Source organism: Rana temporaria, chromosome 3, assembly GCF_905171775.1.
Source record: "Rana temporaria chromosome 3, aRanTem1.1, whole genome shotgun sequence".
Taxonomy (NCBI): Eukaryota; Metazoa; Chordata; class Amphibia; order Anura; family Ranidae; genus Rana; species Rana temporaria.
In genome coordinates this window covers 158,311,486-158,327,315 of record NC_053491.1, presented here as the reverse complement: position 1 = coordinate 158,327,315, position 15,830 = coordinate 158,311,486, and the positions used below count along the sequence as shown (strand labels likewise).

The 15,830-nt window shown below is 42.0% G+C and overlaps 1 protein-coding gene across 3 annotated transcripts in view; it reads right to left on the bottom strand.

The window, feature by feature from the left end:
- Positions 1 to 15,830, bottom strand: part of POT1 (protection of telomeres 1) — a 123,919-nt gene that overhangs the window by 22,552 nt on the left and 85,537 nt on the right. For all 3 annotated transcript variants that reach the window (XM_040343696.1, XM_040343697.1, XM_040343695.1), the window contains 2 exons: positions 8,503 to 8,705; positions 446 to 578 (listed from right to left, as the gene is read on the bottom strand). In XM_040343696.1, coding sequence (XP_040199630.1) covers positions 446 to 578; positions 8,503 to 8,705 — 336 coding nt within the window. The remainder of the gene's footprint in view (positions 1 to 445; positions 579 to 8,502; positions 8,706 to 15,830) is intronic.

The window sequence follows — 15,830 nt, the reverse complement described above, 5'->3', positions numbered from 1 at the left end:
TAAGATTTTTGTATGCTCCATCGGAAAATTGTTGTTGGATTATCCGACAACAAATGTGGGATAGCATGCTTTAAAATTTTCCGACAAATGTGTGCCGCCGGATTATCCGATCGTGTGGACAGAAGTCCTTCAGAAAAAAATCCAATGTACAAACACGCATGCTCAAAAGCAGTGCTAACCATAACACATTAGCAGAAGCTGCCCAAAGGGTGCCGCAAAAGAGCTGAAAAACCACATAGGTTTCATGTTTGTTGGCCGACAATTCTTTGCCGTTTGTATGCAAGACAAGTTCATGGCCAACGTTCGTCGGACAAAAGTCCTATGCGTTGCCTGCGGAAAATCCGATCGCGTGTACCAGGCTTAAGACCGAGCACAACACACTGCACACAATAAAATGAGAAATATTAGGATTCATTATGTTTCAGTATATTTAAAGTCACCATACCCATAATGCCATATGTTGCCTTGGACAAGAAATGGAGCTGAAAGATCCAATTCCAAATTGGCCTGGTTACATGTTACTGGGATTATACTGTTAAACTTTCTTGACAGTTTGCAGAACTCCTTGAAAGTCCCACCTAAAAATAAAGAAAAAGGCAGTATTTCAAAACTATAGAACAGGTAGATAATACGAATATTCAGGACTTGTTGACACTGATGCATTGTGGCACATTTTACTACATTACCATCATGCACAAAAAACAGATGCTGTTCATTGTGAAGGCATTCATTTTGAATGGCACCCCAACACATGTAGACCGTACACCACAACCTGATGCAAATCATCTATGCAATGGGTGTGCGACATTAGAAAAATAGTGCATATTGACTTTTATGCACGTTAACAAACCAATAAAAATGAATAGACTGCCTATACCCGGGAGCCTTCTTGGGTGGAGGGCCAATAACTTAACAACTCTTTCAGTATTTCAGGATAACTCTACTTACTAATTACTTTTGCCCACCTTCAACAACTTAGGACTATCCCATGGTAGGAAAACCTTTGTTATTTACAAATGAAACACTTCTATACCTTAATATTTTCACAATCACCGTCCCCTTCCCCTACTACACAGTGTATGAATAAATATGTCATTATTCATCTAGGGCAGGGGTCTCCCATCTATGGCCCTCCAGTTGTTCAGGAACTACAATTCCCATCATGCATAGTCATGTCTGTGAATGTCAGAGTTTTACAATGCTTCATGGGACGTGTAGTTCTACAACAGCTAGCTGGAGGGCCGTAGTTTGGAGATTCCTGTTCTAGGGGGTAAGGTTTAAACTCTATTTTATATAACTTTGTGGTTATCATCTTGTTTCTGGGTAAACTGCCACAAATGCATACATGGGGGGACTGTAGGGTGCAGTTCTCAATGCAGGAACGGGATGACATGTTATGTAATGTACATAACTGTACCAGTTCCTTCAAATGGCTGTAGAGGCAGAAGGTTTTTTTTATCTTAATGCTTTATCTTAATGCTCTTAATTCTATGTATTAAAATAAAAAGCCTTCTGAGTGTAGCAGCCACCCTAATACTTACCTGAGCCCCCTCTCAATCCAGCCATGTCCACTAGTGCCTCAGGCGTCTGGGACTCTCCCTCCTCTCCAATGAGGAGAAAGAGGGGCCAGGCTGAATCGCGGCTCCATGACTGAATGGATACACAAAGCTGTGGCTTGGCTCGCGTGCCACCCTAGCAAGCGGCTTGCTAGGGGTAACTCAACAGGAGGGAAGGGCCAGGAGCTCCAGCCAGGGACCAGAAGAGTCCTAAGGAAGTGGATATTATCTGCGAAACATGTAGACTGTGGTTCTCATTTCATATTGATGTAAGTTCGGTGTTGTATGGTCCTATATGCATGATCTGCAGTGAGAAAAATATTCTAGATATGTTTTTATGCTCGTTTTGGGCCAGCTTTTATTGTAAATTTTAAATAAAAGTAATTTGGTTAGATTTGTATCTAATATTGAGCGTATGTGTTGCTATTGGAGGTATACTTAAAGTCCCCTTTATTATGTTTTTTGTATTGTTTTTCTACCTATTGCGGATGATACCTCATATGGTACTTTAGCCATATTTACACCAACATTCCACCTCTAATATCGACTATGAAAAAAATCTTTCTTACTAGTCATGACTCTAAAGCCCTGTTATCTGCTAAATGGGATGTATAGTCATCAAATCAATATTTGTATTTGGATGGAATATTTGTGGAAATGTAAAAAAGCTTGCCTTTTCTTTTTGTAATTTGATTCTAAGACACTTCACAGACGCCTGACTAACTTTAGTCTTAAAAGTATAGGATGTATGATATGCTTTATAACACTACTCTAACTCTATGAATACTATGTAGTGCTTCATCAAAATATCTTTTGTATAGTGATATATTCTGTTTTTTGATATCGCCAAATTAAAAGTTTGTAAACATTAAAGTGAATAGACTGCTTTACACAATGTGTGTTACAATGCAAATGTGCACTCATCTATTTTACGTGTATTCCTAGGGACAAGGATAATTTGGGTTTTAGCATTTAATTAATATTTGCTATTCTGCCATTATTGAAGTCATACTTCTTGCTTTGTAATATATTTTTTTAAACATTGCTTTACAATGCAGAGCGTTGAACCATGGAGACCATTGCATTCTAAATGACTGTACAACATAAAATCCTTTGAAAAAAAACTACCTCCAGAAAATTAAAACAAATTTCATTGAGAAAACTGCTAGGAAGCATACACACGACCGGTTTTTACGACCAATATAAAAAATGTCAGTTTTCTCGTCGTGAAACGTGTGTACACAACAAGGCATTAGGCTCCATGCACACTAGGAGCAGAAAAAACGTCAACGTTTTCAGCTTGAAAAACGTGGCATAAAAGACGCAAAATGAAAGCATATTGTACAAAGTTTAGGCGAGTCTATGAGAGTTTAGTTTATAGGCGTTTTTTGCACTTCCCTCCCCTCTGAAAAAGTTTTTACTCCCACAACACACCTAAAAAAATTTTGGCACTTGAAGTTCAGAAGAGATAAGAGGAGTTTAGGAGAGACTGACATTTTTACAGCTCCTAAACTCCCCCCAGGAAACGCGATAGAGAAGTTTTTATTTCCTGCCTCTGAACGTCCCTGACAGAAAACGCCTGTAGCACTCAATAATGTGCAAAGACACATAGAGCACAATAGAAGTGCTTCTAGAGGCAGGAGAAAAAAACGTCAAACGCCTGTAGAATCAACGTTTTTTTAAGTCCAGTGTGCATGGAGCCTTAAAGTTTTTCCATTAATGCATTTTCTGCATTACGGTAAAAAGCCTTCTATGTCCAGAGTCCCCCCAGTCCCTTCCCATACTTCTGAGGCCCATCTCGTTCCACGCTGTACACAGGAGCAGCTTCTCTCTTTCCTCTCCCTCGTCACAGGGCAGATTCATAGGGATAGGAACTATTGGCTCCTGCTGCTGTCAATCAAATCAGGAAAATCCCTGCTGTTGGTGCCTCAGGATATCATTATAGTAAATAAAATATTTGCCTCTTGAAGTGCCACTAATATCTGAAACTTCTGGGGGTCTTGAATGCCTGGTCCCCTGCTGTGGTTCCTCCCACCTGCCACTACTGTGTCCTGTAGTAAACCTCTTAAATAGAGTGTGTGTGTGCGCTTTTTTTTATACTGTAGTTACAGGGTTGCGTTAACTGGGCCTGCATTTTCTTGCCACCAATAATATGCAAAATTTCAAATTTGTTCATGCTGCAGAGCTGCTATACAACCCAGGCAGGAATAACAAGGATGTATTTCTGGACAGCCACACTCTTGAACAATAGTTGCCTTTATATAAAAAATAGGAACAGCACAAGTCACAGCAATCGAACCTCGGACATCTGACTCGTTTCACACTATATCTAGGGGCAGATCCACATACATACGCTGCGCCCAGCGCAGATGTCAGATACGCTATGCCGCTGTAACTTACCTGGCTTTGGTTTGAATCCTCAACGAATTTGCGCCGTAAGTTACGGCGGCGTAGTGTATCTCTCGCGGCGTAAGGGCGCGGAATTCAAATTGGGCGGGTAGGGGGCGTGTTTCATTTAAATGAAGCGCGTCCCCGCGCCGAACGAACTGCGCATGCGCCGTCCGTAAAAAAACTCCCAGGGTGCATTTCTCCAAATGACGTCGCAAGGACGTCATTGTTTTCAACGTGAACGTAAATGGCGTCCAGCCCCATTCACGGACGACTTACGCAAACAAAATAAAATTTTCAAAATTAGACGTGGGAACGACGGCCATACTTAACATTGAGTACGCCACCATATAGCAGATTTAACTATACGGCGGAAAAAGTCAAACGGAAACGACGTAAAAAAAAATGCAACGGCCGGTCGTACGTTCGTGGATCGTCGGAAATAGCTAATTTGCATACTCGACGCGGATTACGGCGGGAACGCCACCTAGCGGAAGCCGAAAAATTGCATCCAAGACCCGACGGCGTACGAAGACGTACGCCTGTCGGATCTTACACAGATACCGTCGCATCTTGTTTTGTGGATACCAAAACAAAGATACGACGTGCAAAATTTGAAATTACGCGGCGTATCAAGAGATACGTCGGCGTAATTTCTTTGAGGATCTGCCCCCTAGTGTTTAGTCATAGATATAGTGTGAAACGCGTCAGTGGTCCGAGGTTCGATTGCTGTGACTTGTAGTGCTGTAGCTATTTTAAATAAAGGCAACTATTGTTCAAGGGTGCGGCTGTCCAGAAATACATCCTTGTTATTCCTGCCTTGCTGATTGCATTACCTGCACCTGGGATCTCTGTGGGGTGAATTATTGCCAAGGTCTCACCTGGAGCGGACATCTCTCCTTCCTCTGCTATACCCCCAGACTGCTATAACTACAGATTAAAAAAGTGTCAGAAAAAGAGCACAAATAAACTTTTTGAAGCGGCTAGCTTCCTGGCTTCCATGCCGATACTGTGGCTTTACTAAGCATTGCTAAAAAGAACAAAAAGGCAGATTATAACTTGTGATTCTAACAGCTGTGTGATCGTTCCAAGTCTGATTTGGCAGTTCTAGTAGCCACATTTTTGTTAAAGTGGTTGTAAACCCACTTTTTTGACTTTTACCTACAGGTAAGCCTATAACAAGGCTTACCTGTAGGTAAGGAAAATATCTCCTAAACCTGCACAGTTTAGGAGATATTCCCCTCGCAATGCGCCGCGGCGCATGCGCAGGGGAGATCTACGGCGAAAGGACCGGCAGCCGCCGGACCTTGCCGAGTTTTAAATCGCGCGCGGGAGTGACGTCATCGCCAATCACAGCGCTGGAGTGGCGATACCCGGAAGACACGCCGAGGCAAGATGAAATCTCGCTCGGCGTGGACGAGGTAAGTGCAACACACCTCGTTCCGAGGTAAGTATTTCATAATGAGCTAATATGCCGTGTATATTAGCTCATTATGACTTTTGCCTTACAGGAGAAAAAATAAAAAATTAATGCGGGTTTACAACCGCCTTAAGTCGGGTTGACTTCAAAGTAGTTTACAAATTGACATCCAGTGTATATCAGGAGCACAAGAAAGTCACAGTAACCTCAGAATCTTCTTCATTTATTTCAAAATGCTATAAAGCATAACAGATTTTGACAGACCCAAAAAGTTCAAACGAATCCAATGAAAGAACATGCACAATAGTGATCACAGAATACTCAAAGTAGCTCCTGTGAAAAGGCAGTGGCAAGATTTTTGGAAGGGATTGCAATGACTACAGAAGCCATACACGTACGCAAGGACAGAAACAAAAGCAAAGTTGTTCAGTGTCGATACCGAGCAGCATGTCCTCTTTACTATGCAGTCGGCTGGCACAAGCACAAAGAGCTAGGAATAAAGGTGGGACAGACCACACCTGATCTCCTATAACATCTGTTTTAGATCGAAAAATGTTCAAAGTAATAACACCTTCTCCGACTTCATACTGCCGATAGCAAACCTAGACTAATACAGCATTCTACTACTTTAGAGATACACTTTGATCAAAATTGGATATAAAGCTTTGAGGGATACATGAAGCCACACCTACCTGCTTCTGCTTTTAATACAGGTGTACAGTAGCTGTGGTGCCATTGTCCACCCCTTTTGTTGCTGGTCTGGGAACCTTTTTGTTTTCCCAGCTTATAATGCAGGAGTGGTACTCCCAACCCCACTTAGTGTAGGTTCCTTGCTTTTTCTTGCACACAGAAAAAGCCTGATGCATTATATCGTCAAAAAACGTTCTCAAAGCCCCTAGTCAGACATGCCCTGGAAAACGCAATCTGATTTGCGATACATCAAATAGAGAGAAGGGAAGTTGCACAGCACTGACTTAAGAATCAGACATACAAACCCCAAATGTGAGTATCTGCCAGGAATCTGGTTGTATCATCGTACATACAAAACAAATAAAAAAAAAAGAGTGATGCCTAGTACCCACGACCGGTTTTCCCGTCAGATAAAAAAAACAACGGTTTTCCCCGACAGATTTCCTCTCAGGCTGCCTTGCATACACACGCTCAGACAAAAGTCCACCCGTCCAAAGCGCGGTGACGTACAACGGCACTGTAAAGGGGAAGTTCCATTCCAACGGCACCACCCTTTGGGCTGCTTTTGCTGATCCTCGTGTTAGTAAAAGTTTGGTGAGAAACGGTTTGCGCTTTTCAGTCTTTTACAGCGTGACGAATGTGCCATCTCCTTTACGAACACTAGTTTTACCAGAAAGAGCGCTCCCATCTCATACTTGATTCTGAGCATGCACGGTTTTCTGATATGAAATAATTCTGAGTGAACAAAATAGTGGCGCTAAGTTCAGTGAATGAACAAAAATAAATATATAGATGAATCCCCCTGTGAAGGAGTGTATCATACATATAAAAAAAAGTGTGCGTATGTATGTATTATATTTATACACATATATACACAGACACACACACACATATACACATACCGTATTTATCGGGTATTGTGCGCTCCCGCGTATAGCGCGCACCCTCAACCTGGAAAGGAAATTTCAGAAAAAAAAAATACTTACAGTTTGAATGCCCCTCATCGGTGTCTTGCCCGGCGTCCATCGGCGGCCTCGGTGGTGTCCTCCCGCGCCGTCTCTCAGACACAGTTTGAACTGTGCCGCCCGACATATACCGAGCGCAGTACACTCGGGCACGCTTGGCCACTCATGCATAAAGGCTAGAGCGTGACCGCGAGCGAAGCCGAGCCTGGCAGAATGTACCCGAGTGTACTGCGCTCGGTATATGTCGGTGGCGCAGTTCAAACTCAGCGCGTGAAGCGGGTATCGGCGTATATCGCGCACCCACGATTTTCCCCTTAATTTAAGGGGTAAAAAGTGCGCGGTATACGCCGATAAATACGGTATATATAAAACTAAAATAATTGAATAAATATAATTAAATGTTCAAAACGTTCATCCAGTGGTCAAAAATAAGTAGTAACAAGCCAAGTCCATAAGTGATTAGATTTCAAGTGATTAAAACTTTCAAGTGTCCACTTAGTCTTCTTGAACAATATTGCTTAAGACCTTCCACCACACCATAAGTGACTCCACACCCTAAGGAATTGCGCTTACCAATAGGACATGCCTCGCACTCACATGCTTGGCAACACAGCAAAGTTTCCAAAGGCATTAGGTGACTCCACCAGTATTCCAATAACTCAATGTTGCTCCACATGTAAAAATGAAATGGCTCCAATAGTGAAGTATATCAAAACTAATTTATTAAAAACAGCACAAGAGGCCTTCACACGTTGCACTCACATCTATTAAAACAAACAGAGTCACTTCAACAGTAAACTCCAAAACCAGAGACAAACTTGCGGAAAGGCTTGCGGAAAAACCTTGATGTATCATGGTCTCAGCAGACACAAAGTTAATCATAAGTCTCACCCCCCTGCTCCGTTCGTTCTCCTCTTCACTTCAAGGCACTGCACACTCGGTGGTTGGTAGTCCGAACTTAATGGAACGCTGTGTAACCATTCCCAGACCAGTTTCGTCTCTCAGGACTTCAATTGGTCAAAAAATAAATTCCAGACGAAAAGTTCTCATAGCAGTTTTCCCGTCGGAAAAAAAAACGCTTGTGTGTACGAGGCATGACATTTCTGATTTAAGCACAACTGCACTTGTTCTGGCTAGCAATACAAATGTGGTTCTGTTCTAAATGTTTACACCTCACCATTTATTCAGTTTGATTCCTAAATTGATAAGTTTCTGCTCTATATGGACTGATTATTGCCAAGACAGCTATCTATTCCAATAGGAAGGTCCTTTTGAATAGAAGACCAGCATATAATTAAATGTACGTATTGCACTAGTGTGAAAACAGAGCTTTAACAAACCTGCTATAGTACATTTATTCACTTACTTCTATTAACCTGCATCACAATAGTTTCTGTTCCTAAGCATCTGAAGATAAACACTTTATAAATGAAGTCAGGGTGCCATCCAGTGGTGCATATTATGAACTGCAACTCAATCTTACCTTCTACCATGATTAGGGATTCCTGTGGAATTTGTAGCATGTCATGTTTTTTCATGAAATGAATAGTCACCGTTCTGTTCTCTTGATTTCTCTTCCATTTAACAGACTGATACCAATATGCATTTTGAGCATCTGTGTCGGGGCAGTTGGTGTAATTTCCTTGCAAAATATTGTCAAGCCTTTCTTCATCTGGGACAGCTTGCCTAATAGAGAAAACATATTCAGAAGAATAATATACTACGGTTATTGTATGTAGATAGGACGTTATAAGAAATCAAGGTGCAATGGCAAATTGAGCAATGGTTTCAGAAAGCCAAGGTAGGAAAAAAAGATAAGGGTCTTTAAACAGACTGTTCGGTCAGAGAAAAATGTCCTGTACACACGATCGGATATCTGATGGAATCTAATCCGATTTTTCGTTGGATATCCGATGAAGCTGACTTTCATCAGTCTTGCCTACACACCATCAGTCAAAAATCCGACCGTGCCAAAACGCGGTGACGCACAACACTACGACGAGCCGAAAAAAATGAAGTTCAATGCTTCCAAGCATGCATCGACTTGATTCTGACCATGGGTGGATTTTTCTCCGATGGAGTTCCACACAGACGATCGGATTTTTCTACCGTTTTTTTATCCATAGGAAAAGTTTAAAACATTTTCTATTTTTTTTTTCGTCAATGAAAAAAAGACCGATGGGGCCCACACACGATCGGATCGGTTTGTCCGATGAAAACAGTCCATCGGTCTGTTTTCGTCGGACAAACCGATCGTGTGTATACACGGCTTAAATCTAATCACATTTTCACCGATGTTGGTGTCCTAAAGCAGATCTAAACCCAAGCTGTAAAATCTGATATACTAACATGTTCGTGTAATTCCAAAGGGTGTTTTTATTACTTCCATTAAAACAAAACCTGGTGATCCTGCAATAAGGGCCCCTGATGGAGATCACAAGTGACACACATTGTGCAGACAAATGTATCATCATCACCACTATCAGGAAACCAGTCCAAAATAGCGATCTGAAACAGATGCTGGAAAGAGTATGTAGACAAAAAAAAAAGTGGCTAAAGCAGGCTAGAGGAGATCAGCTACACTAGGAATTAAACAAGGATGAGCAAATTAGGAATTCAAATTGACCTTAGGGTATTATTGTTCTGTGCATATCACTGGTATCACAGTTATCTTATATGCATGGGTGGCCACAAATTTTATGCATACATAATTTGGTATTTTCTTTTACTGAAAATACCGGAAGAAAAGACACATCTTCTTAAAAGGTCACTGCATGTTTGTCAAAACAGGCAGAAAAGTTCTCAACTATAATGTATTACTGCTCCCCTAAAACTAACAAATGATCTACTAAGGGCCAAAACTAAGGGCCAATATTCTGTACTACTCCTGAACCTCTCTGCTGCCTTTGATACGGTTGACCACCCCCTCCTCAAAAAAAAAAAAACAGCCTTTAGTCTCCGTGACTGGACTCTTCACTGGTTCTCTACCTACTTATCCAACGGCACCTTAAAGCGGAGTTCCAACCACAATTAGCATTTTTTAAATGCATGTCCTTTCATCCTGCTTTTTTATAATATAAATCTGGTCACTTACTATTTTACAATCCGCCGCCGATCCGCATAGATATTCAAAAAAGATAGTTTATAAAACTATATCTACACCGTCATTTTGCTTGTGGGCATTGTGAAGCCTACAGGCACTTACTTCCTGGAAGTCTTGGATGGGAAGTGATAATTGGACAGCGCACTGCATCCTGGGAAATGATGACACACATTTCCCAGGAGCATTAGAGGGAGAGGATGTCAGAATCCTAGGTGGTTTCAAAGGCAGATTTCGTTGGACCGCATAGCAACAGGCATTTCCAGGTGAGCAAAAAATAATGTTTTCTTTTTTAGTCGTAAGCTACAGTTTAAAGCAAAATAGTTTTTTTGATGGAACCTCCACTTTAATGCCCTATACACACACAAGCAAAATTCCAGTCGGAAAAAACTTGGATGTTTTTTCCAATGGAATTTCGCTCAAGCCTGCCTTGCATACACACGGTCACACAAATTCAGTGACTGCTAAGAACGCAGTGACATAAAAGACTACGATGAGCCAAGAAAATTAAGTTCTATGCTTCTGAGCATGCGTCGGAATTTAGCGCATCAGAATTTGTACACACGATTGGAAATTCCGATCTGATTTTTTCCCCGATGGGAAAATAGAGAACCTGCTCTCTCTCTTTTTTCCGGCAGTTTTTCCGTTGAAAAAAGTCAGATAGAGCATACACACTGTAGGGATTCCCGACCAAAAGCTCTCATCGGACTTTTTCCGACTGGAAAACCGATTGTGTGTAGGGGGCATTAGCCTTACCTAAAATTCTACCTCCTCCTCTCCTCTTGCTTTCTCTGTTGGAGTCTCCCAAGGTTCTGTTCTTGAACCCCTCCTATTTACTGTTTTGTTTTTACTGTGACCTGTTTTCAGCAGACAGCGAGCTGAAGCCCGCTGTCGGCTGACATCACTGAGCTAGTCCAGGCTCAGGAAAGATCGCAACAGAATAGTCAGGATCTGACCACATGCCTGGAGTAGCACCCGGCTCAGCCTCTCAGCCCCCTCCACAGCCCGGCACTCCAGTAAGCGCAGGGGGTGAGCAGAGAGAACCAAGCGATCGTCTGTGTTTGATCGCTCGGTTCTCAGTCTAAGAGTCAGCGGGGGATCAATGCTGCATCCACCTAGGTAAGTATAATTCTGAAAATAAAATTGATTCCCGTATTTCTCCTTTAAAACAAATCTGCAAGACAAAAATCTGAAAAAAAAAAAAAAAAATACATAACTTGCACAAAAGTCATAAAAATAAAAAAGTTGGTCAGAAAAAATGGTAAGGGGGAGGAAGCATCACAAAGTTGAGAATGGTCATAAAGTCATTTAGAAAACCAAGGTCCAAATTCAGTCCGTTCTCTCGTGTTAAAAAGTAATTATCATTCATAATTCATAGTCAAACTTCCACATAATGGTCTGGTTGTAAGAAATTACGACCCACAGGTGTGCAGCAATCATTTTCCTTTCATTATTTTAATGTGTGTCTATCTAGATTTATTATTTTACACTTAACTCAAATGATTACATCCGACAAGGAAGCTTGTCTATTTTAGGCTTATAGACCAATGTTATGCCAAAAAGGCTCATTAGCTCACACTAAAGTGTGAATTGTGACAAGATTTCTCTCTAAGCCATGCACTACTTTAGAGGTTCGTTCACACTGTTAGGTAGATTCAGAGAGATTGGCCTAAAATTAGGACGGCCTAGCCTACTCTTTTTAGGCTACACCGCCTTAGATTATTTAGGTTAAAAGTGATTCTCAAACCACTTACCTTCAATTTTTAGGCGGCGTAGCCTAAAACGAGTGGGTGTAAGCGCGCCTAATTCAAATGACTGGGAGGGGGCGTGTATTATTGAAATGAGGCTTGACCTCACGTTTGACGTTTTTTACACTGCGCATGCGCCGGGCGACTACATTTCCCAGTGCGCATTGCGGCTAAGTAGGCCGTACGGGCCTATTGATTTTGACGCGTACGTAAACAACGTAAATCCCGATTCGCGGACGACTTGCGCAAACGACGTAAAAAATTCGAACCTCGCGGCGGGAACGGCGGCCATAAATACGCTCGTAAATCGTCGGGAATCGGCGTAGCCCCTCATTTACATAATCTAGTCCGGCCGCAATGGCAGCGCCATCTAGCGGGCAAAAGAAACATTGCAGCCTAAGATAGAATGGTGCAAGCCAGCCTATCTTAGGTATGTTTAAGTGTATCTCTGTTTGAGAATACACTTAAACATAGGCCGGCTTAGATTCAGAGTTAGGTCGGCTTATCTGTAGATAAGCCGGCCTAACTCTTTGTGAATCTACCTATATGTATGATGAACTGCCCCAACTTGCACAGATCATTGTAGGCTGAATGCAAGGGCACCTAGAAAACAATTGTTATATACCCTGTTCACACCACATCAGTTTCAGGTGGGATAGAACGGGTTTCCTAAAAAGGTAGACATGATGCTTTTCACATCACACCTTATGTCAGTGCATCTCCACTGACATTTCAATAAAGTAAAAAAAAAAAAAAAAAACATTGCCATGTGTCATAACAACAACAATGCAGGCCACCACCCTCCACTGCTGTACACATAATGCACTGCTGTACACATAATGGACAGCAGCCATCCAGGTTTAGCAAGTGTTCTTCCAGTACTACCCCTAGGCCCTCATCATTATCTGCATATCTAAACATTTTAAAACAGCTTATATAGCACTTCTAAGCTTACTGTTTTCTCTTTGTTGTTCTGTGTATAAATATGTACTTTTTAGAACCGGTACTGTAGCATGTCAAGCTGCAATTTCTGCAGGTTCACAAACTGGTAAAAGTATTACTCTCCTGAGATATTAATAGTATTAATAACAATATGCCATGTAGTTTGTTTGCCTACTGGGTTAAAGGGTTCTTTTTCATATACCAATTTAATTTATTACTTGCAGCACTGATAGGCTGCACTAATGGGCACTGATGAGGCAGCCCTAATAAGCAGCATTAAAAAGGCACGATAGGCGGCACTGATAGGCACTGCTGGGGCTGCACTAATAATTAAAACACTGATGATCAGTGCATCGGCTCTCTCCTCACACTGTCACAACGCAAGGAAAGGAATGCCGATAGCCAGCAAATGTTTTTACATCATGATTAGCTGTTATTGGACACAGTTGATCATGTGGTAAAGAGCCACTGCGATTGGCTTTTTAGCCCGATCTGTGAACAGATGTGTCCGAAGGGGTAGCCATCCCTGCCAGGAGAACACACAGTGATGTCTGCTAGCGGCTATAAATCCAATATGCTGGTTGTACCAAAGTCGATCAATCAAATTTAGAAGTATCTGCCAGCCCATACATGGTTCGAATCTTGGCAGGTCCTGTTGAACTAGCTGATATTCGAACCGTCTTTGGCCGGCTTTAATCAAAATATAAATGTGCAGTGTCAACCCACTATCTTTATTTTGTCTGTTTCAGTAGCTCAAAATTGATGAATAGTCACAACAATTTTGAAAGTAGGTTCCTGCGCTACTTTTTGCAAGCTAAGGTGCGAGGACTTCCATAGACATCTGTACATAAAGTCACACAGATGTCTTCCAAGTCACACCTGAAGTAGCACTGTAATGCTACTTTGAAATCATGCAACTTCAGGGCAAAGGCCAGCACACAAATACTTCCAGTCTAATGTGATCCTCTGTAGGAGTAAACATATTTAATTAAAGTGGTAGTAAACTCTGTACTACCACTTCAACCTACAGGTAAGCCTATAATCAGGCTTACCTGTAGGTATAAAGAATATCTCCTAAACCTGTAAGGTTTAGGAGATATTCCCCTCGCAATGCGCCGCTGACTGCAGCGGCGCATGCACATTGGAGATCCTCGGCTAAACGCCCGGCAGCCGTCGGACCTTGCCGGGGAGAAGTTTCCTGCGTGCATGCGTGGGAGTGACGACATCGCCGCTCCAACCAATCACAGCGCTAGAGCGGCGATACCCGGAAGACACGCCGAGGCAAGATGACATCTCCCTCGGCGTGGACCAGGTAAGTTCCTCACACCTCGTTTCAAGGTAAGTATTTCATAATGAGCTAGTATGGCTTTTTGCTTTTCCGGTGTTAAACAAAAAAAAACGGCAGCGGGTTTACTACCGCTTTAAATCAGGGATATCTAATTTTAATAACCCCACTTTGAAAATAGAGATAACCAAACTGGGTAGTAATCAGATTACGACCATATACAAAAGTAACAAAATATTCATTATGTCACTGCAAACATCAACATGATCCGGGATAGCCGACATACAGTATGCATATACAGTGAGAGAAAAAGTATTTGACCCCCTGCTGAATTTGTACATCTGCCCACTGACAAAGAAATGACCAGTCTATCATTTTAATGGTAGGTTTATTTTAACAGTGAGAGACAGAATAACAAACAAAAATATTTAGAAAAATGCAGCTCAAAAACGTTATAAAATTGATTTGCACTTTAATGAATGAAATAAGTATTTGACTCCTTCACAAAACATGACTTAGTACTTGGTGGCAAAACCCTTGTTGGCAATCAGAGGTCAGACGTTTCTTGTAGTTGTAGTTGTAGCCAGGTTTGCACACATCTCAGGAGGGATTTCGTCTGACTTTGCAGATCCTTTCCAAGCCACATATTTTCTATGGGATTAAGGTCTGGAAACTGGCTAGGTCAGTGATGGTGAACCTTGGTACCCCAGATGTTTAGGAACTACATTTCCCATGATGCTCAGCTACACTGCAGAGTGCATGAGTACCATGGGAAATGTAGTTCCAAAACATCTGGGATGCCAAGTTTCGCCATCACTGGGCTAAGCCATTCCAGGACCTTAATGTGCTTCTTCTTTGTTGCCCTGGCTGTGTATTGTGGGTCATTGTCATGCTCAAATACCCATCCATGACCAATTTTCAAAGCCCTGGCTGAGGGAAGGAGGTTCTGACCCAAGATTTGATGGTACATGGCCCCGTCCATTGTCCTTTTGATGCAGTGAACTTGTCCTGTCCTCTTAGCAGAAAAACACCCCAAAGGCATAATGTTTCCACCTCTATGTTTGACAATGGGGGATGGTGTTCTTGGGGACATAGGCAGCATTCCTTCAAACACGGTGAGTTGTGTTGATGCCAAAGAGCTTGATTTAGTCTCATCTGTCCACAACACTACAGTTCTCCTGTGAATCATTCAGATGTTCATTAGCAAACTTCAGACAGGTCTGTACATGTGCTTTCTTGAGCAGGGGGCGCTTCAGGATTTAAGTCCCTCACGGCGTAGTGTGTTACCAATTGTTTTCTTGGTGACTGTGGTCCAAACTGCCTTGAGATCATTCACAAAATTCTCCTGTGTAGTTCTGGGCTGTTCACATGATCATTCAAATGCCACGAGGTGAGATCTTGCATGGAGCCCAGACTGAGGAAGATTGACAGTTACTTTGGGTTTCTTCCATTTGCGAATAATCACACCAACTATTGTCACCCTCTCACCAAGCTGCTTGGCGTTGGTCTTGTAGCCCATTCAAGCCTTTTGTAGGTCTACAATCTTGTCCTTGACATCCTTGGACAGCTCTTTAGTCTTGGCCAATGGTGTCAGAATTGAAATCTGATAGATTGATTGCTTCTGTGGACAGATGTATTTTATACAGGTAACAAGCTGAAATTAGGAGCACTCCCTTTAAGCCTAGGTTCACACTGAATGCGGATTTAAATTTGTGTGAGTTCAGCTGAACTCACAC